Source organism: Pygocentrus nattereri, chromosome 4, assembly GCF_015220715.1.
Source record: "Pygocentrus nattereri isolate fPygNat1 chromosome 4, fPygNat1.pri, whole genome shotgun sequence".
In the NCBI taxonomy this organism is placed as follows: domain Eukaryota; kingdom Metazoa; phylum Chordata; class Actinopteri; order Characiformes; family Serrasalmidae; genus Pygocentrus; species Pygocentrus nattereri.
In genome coordinates, this window is record NC_051214.1 from 5,237,317 (window position 1) to 5,248,104 (window position 10,788).

At 41.5% G+C, this 10,788-nt stretch overlaps 1 protein-coding gene across 1 annotated transcript; it reads left to right on the forward strand.

Annotated features, from left to right (window-relative positions):
- The first annotated feature begins 2,539 nt into the window (after positions 1–2,539).
- LOC108437553 (tripartite motif-containing protein 16-like) lies at positions 2,540–6,394 on the forward strand. The gene is made up of 6 exons (XM_037537396.1): positions 2,540–3,124; positions 3,359–3,454; positions 3,662–3,895; positions 4,028–4,181; positions 4,383–4,442; positions 5,067–6,394. Exons 1-6 carry the CDS (start codon positions 2,540–2,542, stop codon positions 5,591–5,593), a joined length of 1,656 nt encoding a protein of 551 aa, XP_037393293.1. The 3' UTR covers positions 5,594–6,394.
- The last annotated feature ends 4,394 nt before the right edge of the window (positions 6,395–10,788 follow it).

The window sequence follows — 10,788 nt, forward strand, 5'->3', positions numbered from 1 at the left end:
ATTCTTGAGGTTATTGTTGTGATTATTGTTGAGGTTGTTGTTGTGATTATTGTTGAGGTTGTTGTTGTGATTATTGTTGAGGTTATTGTTGTGATTATTGTTGAGGTTGTTGTTGTGATTATTGTTGAGGTTATTGTTGTGATTATTTTTGAGGTTATTGTCGTGATTATTGTTGAGGTTGTTGTTGTGATTATTGTTGAGGTTATTGTTGTGATTATTGTTGAGGTTATTGTTGTGATTATTGTTGTGATTATTGTTGAGGTTATTGTTGTGATTATTGTTGAGGTTGTTGTTGTGATTATTGTTGAGGTTATTGTTGTGATTATTGTTGAGGTTATTGTTGTGATTATTGTTGAGGTAATTGTTGTGATTATTGTTGAGGTTGTTGTTGTGATTATTGTTGAGGTTATTGTTGTGATTATTGTTGAGGTTATTGTTGTGATTATTGTTGAGGTTATTGTTGTGATTATTATTGAGGTTGTTGTTGTGATTATTGTTGAGGTTGTTGTGTTAATGTGCTCTTGGTTCTTATGTGTTGGGTGGTGGGTTCTCTCACCTGTGGGAGAATAATCTGACCACTGCATGCGTCTGTGAGAGAGCGCAGGGTTGTTGGGGGTCTGGGGGGCTCTAGTCTGTCAGTGGTAATTACAAAGAACAGAGAACTGATGTTTAATTTGTTTATTCACTGTAGAAAAAAAATAAAAGTTTCTAAACACTAAACACTCATTTTTCTTGTATTTTATTCAAAATACATCAATTTAACATCAAAAGGGGTCAAATGAACTTCACCTGAATGAAACGATAAAACCTACAAATGATTCATTAGAAGCTGCGTCTGTTTCTTACCTTCATTCTCTTCAGCTTGAGGGACACATTATTAGTCCACATTAGTCTCGTCTTTCAGTCATGAACATTTATTTCTTCCGTCTCTAAGATTTCCGATCTGTTATCGTCTGAATGTGATTTACAAAATAAAGATTTTTTCCTTTGCATTTTATATATTTGGACCAAACTTTGATCATAAGCGGAGACGTTTGACCTGCACGTCCACTAAATCAGACGGACTCTGAGACTGATTACAGATGTGAAAGCAGGAGAGACACCGTCAGATTCAGGAGCTCAGACAGACAGTGGCGTCTGTAAAGAAGAGCGCTGTGGTGTTTATCTGTTACTCTGAGAAGTGGTTGATATTCTGTGTGTAAATCTGTAAAGGAGAAGATTTTACCTGCTGAAGGAAGAAGTTAAAGTGCTTTTAGTTCAGTTTGAGTTTGGACTCTTCAGCAAACTGAACTGGGCTCCACGTGGTCAACTAACTCAGTCACTGAGGGCAGTTCAGGCTGATGGTCAACAGCATAAAGATAAAAAAGATAAACAACAGAAACAGAAAGGAAAGTTTATGGTGTGTCTCTGATGATGATTCACAGAACTGGATCACACAATCTCACTTTTAGAGCATTAATGGAGATCTGGCTCCCTCTAGTGGACTCAACTGAAACATCAGTGACTCTGCAAAGATCAAATTAGTTGAAGACAAAGTTTTTACTCCATATGAACAAATAAAGATAGCAATGCATTTTATTTATGTTAGTAAAAATGATTTATGCTTTTGTATTTTTAGTCAAACAAGGTGATTCTACCCTTATCCCTTATCAGCATTAAAGAATGCACAGATGGGTTAAATGTGGATGTCCAGTTCCTAATTCCTTGGCTAATGGTTCTCGATTCAATTCAATTACAGCTAAATTCCACACTGAGTACAAAATTCTTCTAGTGACATATGAAGCTCTAAACAGCCTCGCCTCTCAGTACCTGAGTGAACTTATTTCTTTTTATGAACTGCCACAGCTACTTAAAGCTGCTGCTTTACTAATCGTACCTAGCTTTAATGAAGTTACATCAGCAGGTACAGCCGTCCACTGATGCCTCGGTGTGATGATGTGAGGTACTCCTTATACATCACAAGCAAAGACTATTGTATATATTTACCTGTACTAACCTGAGGACTGATCATCCTCATCTCAAAGAACTGAAAAGAGAACTGAGTGAGTAGGTGGACCGACAAGGTAGGAGTGTCTAATAGAGTGGACAGTGAGTGGACACAGTGTTGAACCTCCAGCAGAACTGCTGTGTCTGATCCACCAAGTTTTATTCATGTTCTGAGATTTCATAGTTAATGTTGAATTACTGCAATAATTTCTGCTCTGTTATCATTTGAGGTTCTTACAGATCATTACCTGTGGAAATGCTGCAGTTATAATGTGTAGATCTAATGAGTAGAGACGATATTACTCCAACAAACTGGAGTCCATTTAATCTGCTACCTTAAACGCTTCTACTCCACATGTTTTCTGTTAAACTTCAACCAAAGGATTCTGTCTCTATCTGTCTCTTCTTCAGTCTCCTCCTCATTTCTCTCTCTCTCCACCCTTTTCTCTATGACACTTCACCAAACACAGAAGCAGGAAGCCACTCCTACTCAGTTCAGAGGAAACGAAACTGATCTCAGAGAGCTGCTCTCTCTCAGACTGAGTGCAGGAAAATGGCCAGTATTTCAGTAGATCAGGACCAGTTCAGCTGTCCAGTCTGTCTGGATCTGCTGAAGGATCCAGTGACGACTCCCTGTGGACACAGTTTCTGTATGGTGTGTATTAATGGCTGCTGGGATCAGGAGGATCAGAGGGGGGTCTACAGCTGCCCCCAGTGCAGAGAGACCTTCACTCCAAGGCCTGTTCTACGCAGAAACAACATGCTGGCTGAAGTCTTGGAGAAACTGAAGAAGACAGAACTCCAAGCTGCTTCTCCTGCTCTCTGTTACGCTGGACCTGGAGATGTGGAGTGTGATTCCTGCACTGGGAGAAAACTCAAAGCCATCAAGTCCTGTTTGGTGTGTCTGGCCTCTTTCTGTGAAGCTCATCTTAAACCTCACTATCAGTCTCCTGCCTTTAAGAAGCACAAGCTGGTCGAAGCCTCCAAACAGCTACAAGAGAAGATCTGCCCTCAACATGATAAACTGATCGAGATCTACTGTCGTACTGACCAGCAGATGATCTGTTATTTGTGTACGATGGATGAACACATGGGGCACAGTACAGTAGCAGCTTCAGCAGAAAGAAAAGAGAAACAGGTGAGAATTATTTTTATTTATAATTTGAGGAATAAATATGTAATGTGAGTAAGTGAATGTGTTCAGAGAAAGAGAGAATATTTTGATTAGAGCGACCCTGACGGAGAAGAGGTTTAGAAAATGGAAATGGATGACGGTGCCAAAGTCCATTAGAGTAACAATGTATTTATATCCCCTAATTCATCGTTCACCTCTTATCTTACAATTCATAAAGAGTTGATGTTGTGTCTCCAGAGTGAAGTGAAAGACATGCAGAGGAAATTCCAGCAGAGACTCCAGGAGAAGGAGAAGAAGCTGCAGGAGGTGAAACAGGCTGTGAAGACTCTTAAGGTGAGTAGTGAGCAGAGATCTGCTGGAGCAGCTGATTCACAGCTCAGTCAGACTCTCCTCCAGTCAGACAGTGGGGAGTCCAGTGTTGGACACTTAGAGATCCTACACAGCCACAATGTGGACAGTGAGTCGTCTAGAGTCCCAGTGAGAGAGTGAATGATAGCTGGTGTGTAAATGGAGCTCCATCTTGTGTGTGTGTTGTAACAGAGCTCTGCACAGGCAACAGTGGAGGACAGTGAGAGGATCTTTACTGAGCTGATCCGCTCCATTGAGAAAAAGCGCTCTGAGGTAACAGAGCTGATCAGAGCTCAGGAGGAGGCTGAACTGAGTGGAGCTGAAGAACTCCTGGAGCAACTGGAGCAGGAGATTGCTGATCTAAAGAGGAGAGACACTGAGCTGGAGCAGCTTTCACACACAGAGGATCACGTCCAGTTCCTCCAGGTAACCATCACTGTCTTATCAGAAAGTTTCTCAGTAAATTTGTTTGTCTAAAATCACTAATCTATTTTTTTTTATTTAGTGTGGTTTGAGGTTCTTCATCTCTTTCCACTACATTATTGTTTCTCCCTGTAGAGCTTCCAGTCTCTCTGTGTCTCTTCTGGATCTGAGGACTCACCCAGCATCACTGTCCATCTCTCATTTGATGAAGTGAGGAAATCTCTCTCTGATCTGAAAGAGAGACTAGAGGAATTCTGCAAGCAGGAATTCAGGAAAATCTCTTCACACGGTAAGAGAAGCTTCCTGCTGTGAATCATAAAAAGTTCTCATAGTGGACAGATCATTTATGTGCAGTTTGGTTTTGGGATTTTTTTTTAAATAGGTCAAATTCAACATGAAAAAATGAGTTTTTCTGTGTTTTTGTCTCCTGCACCTTATTTCAGTTTCCTTCATTCAGACTGTTGATCAGTGGGTTTGTGTGTCTCCACAGTTTCAGCAGTTCAGATGATTTCACCCTCAGAGCCACAAACCAGAGAAGACTTTCTACAGTGTATGTACTTAAAACACACATATTTCAGCTTTAAAATGAGCTCATCGTTTTAACTATTTTAAGGTACTTTCACACCTACCATGTTTGGCCTGGACCTTTGGACTTTTCAGTTCGGTCCAAACCAAAATAGCAGGTGTGAAAGGATCAAAATTTGGTCCAACTAAAAAAGGGTAGGGGGTCATGGTCCAGATCAAACTAAACCACCGTTCAGTTCGTTTGCAGTGTGAAAACACTTTTTTGGGTGGTTCAGACTTTTGGACCAATTACAGAAGTTGAAACAGGCCTTTAAACAATAGAACAAAAAACAGCCAGAAGAGAAGGAAAATGACCCGTGGAGCACGGCCAAGTTCTGTAGCGCGATGGATAAATTGTGGAATGAAACCAAAACTAACTGGATCAGATTTACGATGTAACAAAAACAGGGTTTAGACCTTTTTCTGGACTTTCAGGTGTGAAAACGTCCTTAATGTCTTTAATGTTCTCAGTGCACATGCTGTTGGCTTCTGAAGCAGAATCAGCTTAAAACAACACGCTGGGGAGGACAAGATCAACGTCTGAGGGCTTTTATTGTGAACATTCTGTGAGTAAAAGAACTGATGTTTTCTTTTCTTTCCTCTTTGTTAGATTTCTGTCATCTGACTCTGGATCCCAACACAGTGAATAAACACCTCTGTCTGTCTGAGGAGAACAGAGTGGTGACGTTCAGTAGGAAAGTCCAGCGTTACTCTGATCATCCAGAGAGATTTGACTGCTGGCATCAGGTGTTGAGTAAGGAGAGTGTGAGTGGACGCTGTTACTGGGAGGTTGAGTGGAGCGGTAAGGGATGGCTGTACATCTCAGTCTCATATAAAGGGGTCAGCAGGAAAGGACAGAGTAATGAGAGCAAGTTTGGACACAACCGTCAGTCCTGGAGTCTGCAGTGTTCTCCCTCTCTCTCTTTCTATCACAACAACATTCTGACTGAGATCTCAGCCTCATCCTCCTCCAGAATAGGAGTGTATGTGGATCACAGTGCAGGAACTCTGTCCTTCTACAGCGTCTCTGACACACTGACCCTCCTACACACAGTCCACACCACATTCACTCAGCCGCTCTATGCTGGATTCTGGCTTCAATATACTGGAACTGTGAGGTTCTGTGACCCAAAATAATGTAACTATGTTTCAGTTATTAATTATTAGGTTTCAAATTACGGAAATTGCTGCTTTATAATTGATTTGTTTACTTTATAACAGGAAGTTAAAAGTAGAAATTATTTTTATTTAACAATTCTAAAACATCCTTTGTATAAAATCCATTTTCACAATAAATAAAAGCTAAATATGATGAAAGGATCTAATTTAATAAAGAAAATATCACTAAATGTTCTTTAAATAATGAACTATAACACAATATAATAATAAATCATGGAAGCTGAACAGGAAACAATAAACAAGCTGCAACAACCAGAAACAAAAAGTGGAAATAAATTCATATTTGATCACATGTTCATTTATAAAGACGTCACCAGAAGAGACGTGTGGTCAGAACTTTATATGAAATAGAGCTCTTTGAAGAGCCGGTAAGCTGTAGGGGGTGGAGCCTGTTTTTGGGGGCATGTTTGTATTTGTTTATGTGAGGGAGTTTGGGATGTGTTACATTTGATCCTTTCATATTGACAGATTATTGTTGAGGTTATTGTTGTGATTATTGTTGTGATTATTGTTGAGGTTATTGTTGTGATTATTGTTGAGGTTGTTGTGTTAATGTGCTCTTGGTTCTTATGTGTTGGGTGGTCGGTTCTCTCACCTGTGGGAGAATAATCTGACCACTGCATGTGTCTGTGAGAGAGCGCAGGGTGGTTGGGGGTCTGGGGGGCTCTAGTCTGTCAGTGGTAATTACAAAGAACAGAGAACTGATGTTTAATTTGTTTATTCACTGTAGATAAAAAATAAAAGTTTCTAAACACTAAACACTCATTTTTCTTGTGTTTTATTCAAAATACATCAATTTAACACCAAAAGGGGTCAAAGGGGTTCACCTGAATGAAACGATAAAACCTACAAATGATTCATTAGAAGCTGCGTCTGTTTCTTACCTTCATTCTCTTCAGCTGGAGGGACTCATTATTAGTCCACATTAGTCTCGTCTTTCAGTCATGAACATTTATTTCTTCCATCTCTAAGATTTCTGATCTGTTATCGTCTGAATGTGATTTACAAAATAAATATTTTTCCTTTGCATTTTATATATTTGGACCAAACTTTGATCATAAGCGGAGACGTTTGACCTGCACGTCCACTAAATCAGACGGACTCTGAGACTGATTACAGATGTGAAAGCAGGAGAGACACCGTCAGATTCAGGAGCTCAGACAGACAGTGGCGTCTGTAAAGAAGAGCGCTGTGGTGTTTATCTGTTACTCTGAGAAGTGGTTGATATTCTGTGTGTAAATCTGTAAAGGAGAAGATTTTACCTGCTGAAGGAAGAAGTTAAAGTCCTTTTAGTTCAGTTTGTGTTCGACTCTTCAGCAAACTGAACTGGGCTCCACGTGGTCACCTAACTCAGTCACTGAGGGCAGTTCAGGCTGATGGTCAACAGCATAAAGATAAAAAAGGTAAACAACAGAAACAGAAAGGAAAGTTTATGGTGTGTCTGATGAATCATGATGATGATTAACAGAACTGGACCACACAATCTCACTTTTAGAGCATTAATGAAGATCTGGCTCCCTCTAGTGGACTCAACTGAAACATCAGTGATTCTGCAAAGATCAAATTAGTTGAAGACAAAGTTTTTACTCCATATGAACAAATAAAGATAGCAATGCATTTTATTTATGTTAGTAAAAATGATTTATGCTTTTGTATTTTTAGTCAAACAAGGTGATTCTACCCTTATCCCGGCTTCCACACCACTCCACTCACTGTACAGGAGCGCGATGTCAGACGGGTGCTCCTGGCAGTGAACCCCAAAAAGGCTGCTGGTCCTGACGGAGTACCCGGCAAGGTGCTCAAAACGTGTGCCAACCAGCTCGCCCTCACCTTCACCAAGATCTTCAATCTCTCCCTTGCCCAAGCCATCATCCCGCCCTGCCTGAAGTCAGCCACAGTCATACCAGTGCCGAAAAAGTCTACCATCACCAACCTTAATGATTACCGCCCGGTGGCCCTCACACCGGTAATCATGAAGTGCTTCGAGAGATTGGTACTTCAGCACATCAAAGACTCTCTGCCCCCAGACCTCGACCCCCACCAGTTCGCATACCGTGCAAACAGGTCAACAGAGGACGCCATAGCAGCAGCTCTCCACTTTGCACTGAGCCACCTGGAGCAGCAGCACAGCTACGTCCGAATGCTCTTTGTGGACTACAGCTCTGCTTTCAACACAATCATCCCGGACATTCTTATCACCAAACTGGGCACCCTCGGACTCCCCCCCCTCACATGTGCCTGGATCAAGAACTTTCTCACTAACCGGCCCCAAACTGTGAGACTTGGCCCCCACCTCTCCTCCACTCGTATGCTTAGCACCGGCTCACCACAAGGCTGTGTGCTGAGCCCCCTCCTGTACTGCCTCTACACCTATGACTGCAGTCCGGCCTGTGACAGCAACCTCATCGTCAAGTTTGCTGACGATACCACAGTGGTCGGACTCATCTCAGAAGGAGACGAGACAGCCTACAGAAAGGAGGTCCTGAAGTTGGCAGCTTGGTGTTCAGAGAATAACCTGGCTCTGAACACCAAGAAAACAAAAGAGATCATCGTTGACTTAAGGAAGCACAGCACTGACCCAGACCCCCTGTCCATCAACGGCGAGTGTGTGGAGAGGGTCCGCACCTTCCGGTTCCTTGGAGTCCAAATCTCTACCAACATCACCTGGACAGACAACATCACAGCCGTCATCAAGAAGGCTCAGCAGCGACTACACTTCCTGAGAGTCCTCAGGAAGCACAACCTGGATTCCAACCTGCTGCTGACCTTCTACCGCTCTTCCATCGAGAGCCTGCTGACGTACTGCATCACAGTGTGGTACAGCAGCTGCACCATGGCAGACAGGGAGAGGCTTCAGAGGGTAGTAAAGACAGCACAGAAGATTATTGGCTGCCCTCTCCCATCCCTGATGGACATCTACACCTCCCGCTGCGTCAGCAGAGCGAAACGCATCACAATGGACAGCTCGCACCCCGGATCTGTACTGTTTGACCTGTTGCCCTCAGGAAGGCGGTACAGATGCATCAGATCAAGGACAAACAGACTTAAGTACAGTTTTTTCCCAAAAGCAATAACACTTCTCAACTCACAGATGCACTGATAGTCTATCCCCAGACTTCCATCACCACCTACATACCAGTCTATTCCCAGACTCCATTACCAGCTACTGTGCAATACTCTGCATACGGAAATGTGCAATCATACTGTACATGTATGTACATTATACAGGAATATGTGCAATACTTAGCAATGTGCAATATTTATTGTACATACAATACAGCTGTAAATATCTCCATATTTATATCTTGTAAAAAACATAGTTTTTTATTTTGTTTCTATATTTATATTTATTTCATATACATATATATACAAAACGCATAGAACTGTGCACAACCCCTCCCCATTCTATTCCGTGTCATTTGTTTACATTGTGTGTTTGCACTGAGATGGAGTTGCTCTTAATCTCATTGTACTGTGTATAGTGACAATAAAGGCATTCTATCTATTATCCCTTATCAGCATTAAAGAATATTAAATAATTAAAAACATAATTCTTTAAGTCTGAAATGTGAAAAAGAGGTAAATGCAGAAAACTGTATTGATATAAATCTAGACATGTGGTTTTATGAGAGGCTGAATCAATTTTCAAGAAAGTTTATCATCTTTCCCCAGACAGCTATGAATATTTGGCCCAAATGTGACCCACTTCTGAAGTTCACATTGGCCCTGAATGACAGTGTTGACTCAGGGTGAGTCTGGATACCACAACTCAGCCACAGGTCCACCTTATACTGGCCAGATGTCAGGTGTGTTGTGGACCAAATCTGGGCCAAATAAGTTTACCATACACTGACCTTACATATATCTTGTATCTTATGGTCCAGATGTGTGCTAGATCAGGGCTATTCCACAGACTTACCCTTAAATAAAAAATCTTTCATTACTGGCTAAACACTTACACCAATAACTGTTTTAGTTCTAAATTCTCACAAGATGTCAAAAAAAAAGACTTCATGTAAAGAGGGAAAAGGTTTCTTCTTTATTCCAGCATCAGATGGCACAGGGTCTCGAGAGACCCCACTGCACGATTACAGTGTTCTGACAGCACCTTATATACCCTTATCTGGGGTGTTATGATATCACGTCAAACTAGACCCCATTCAGAAACGTCCCCATCACTTGGCCTCTTAAGTTCACCGTGTACAACACCTCTTTTTTTCTTTTTAAAAAGCTGGTTTCAGTCCGTTTGTACCAGTTTATCTGGTCCTACAAGGCCCTACTGGACCGTATATCGTAGGGACTCATATGAGTTCACCGAGAGTGCACCTGCAAGTAAGGTCATCTAAGTTCATCTGCTTTTGGAAAAAGCCCCCAAGCAGGCAGACTGTGGACTAATGCGTCCTATATTGCCTCTTAACGAGACATTAATATTCCCTTTTAGCCAATGCTTAACTATTTGATTATTGATTACATGTCTAATGTATTTACTTATTGATTAAAGATGCATTTATTCCAAATTTCCCATCACCCCCTTGAAGGATCAGATCCACTGCATCCTGTTTGTGCTCGATGCCTCTAAAGTGACGTCCTACTCCAGCAGCCTCCGAACCTCCCTCAGGAGGCTCCACACCACTGTATCAGGCCTGGGTAAGAGAGTTTATTCAGTACATGTGCCTCTGAAAGTTCACTGAGGAAAACAACAAAAATGACCCAATGACCTTTTAAAGCAAAGGCAGTCATTCTGGCTATTTAATCTACTCTTATGCTTTTAAAATCTGATTTCTCAGTGCTGCTGCCTCTGTTTTGATGTGTTAAAGCTGCACTATGTAAGTTAGTTTTGTTCAAACTTAAAGAAGCAGCATTACTGAAAGGGAGAATGAAACCAGGCCTAAATATGTTGAGCATTCACTGCTGCAAAGCCCTGAAAAACCTATTTAAAACGTGACGGGTCTGATTTTTTCACGTTTTCACATCACGGAACTCGTCTTTGTATATTAACGTCACTCACACAGGCCCAAAAAGAAGGTCCGGCTAAATGTTTAGGTCTCAAATGCAAACTCGTCATCTGGTTTAAAGATAACATGATGTGTTTTGATTTCACATGTTTTGAACTCTGTCATCCTCCACAGGTATCCCTCAGCTGATATTGCTGA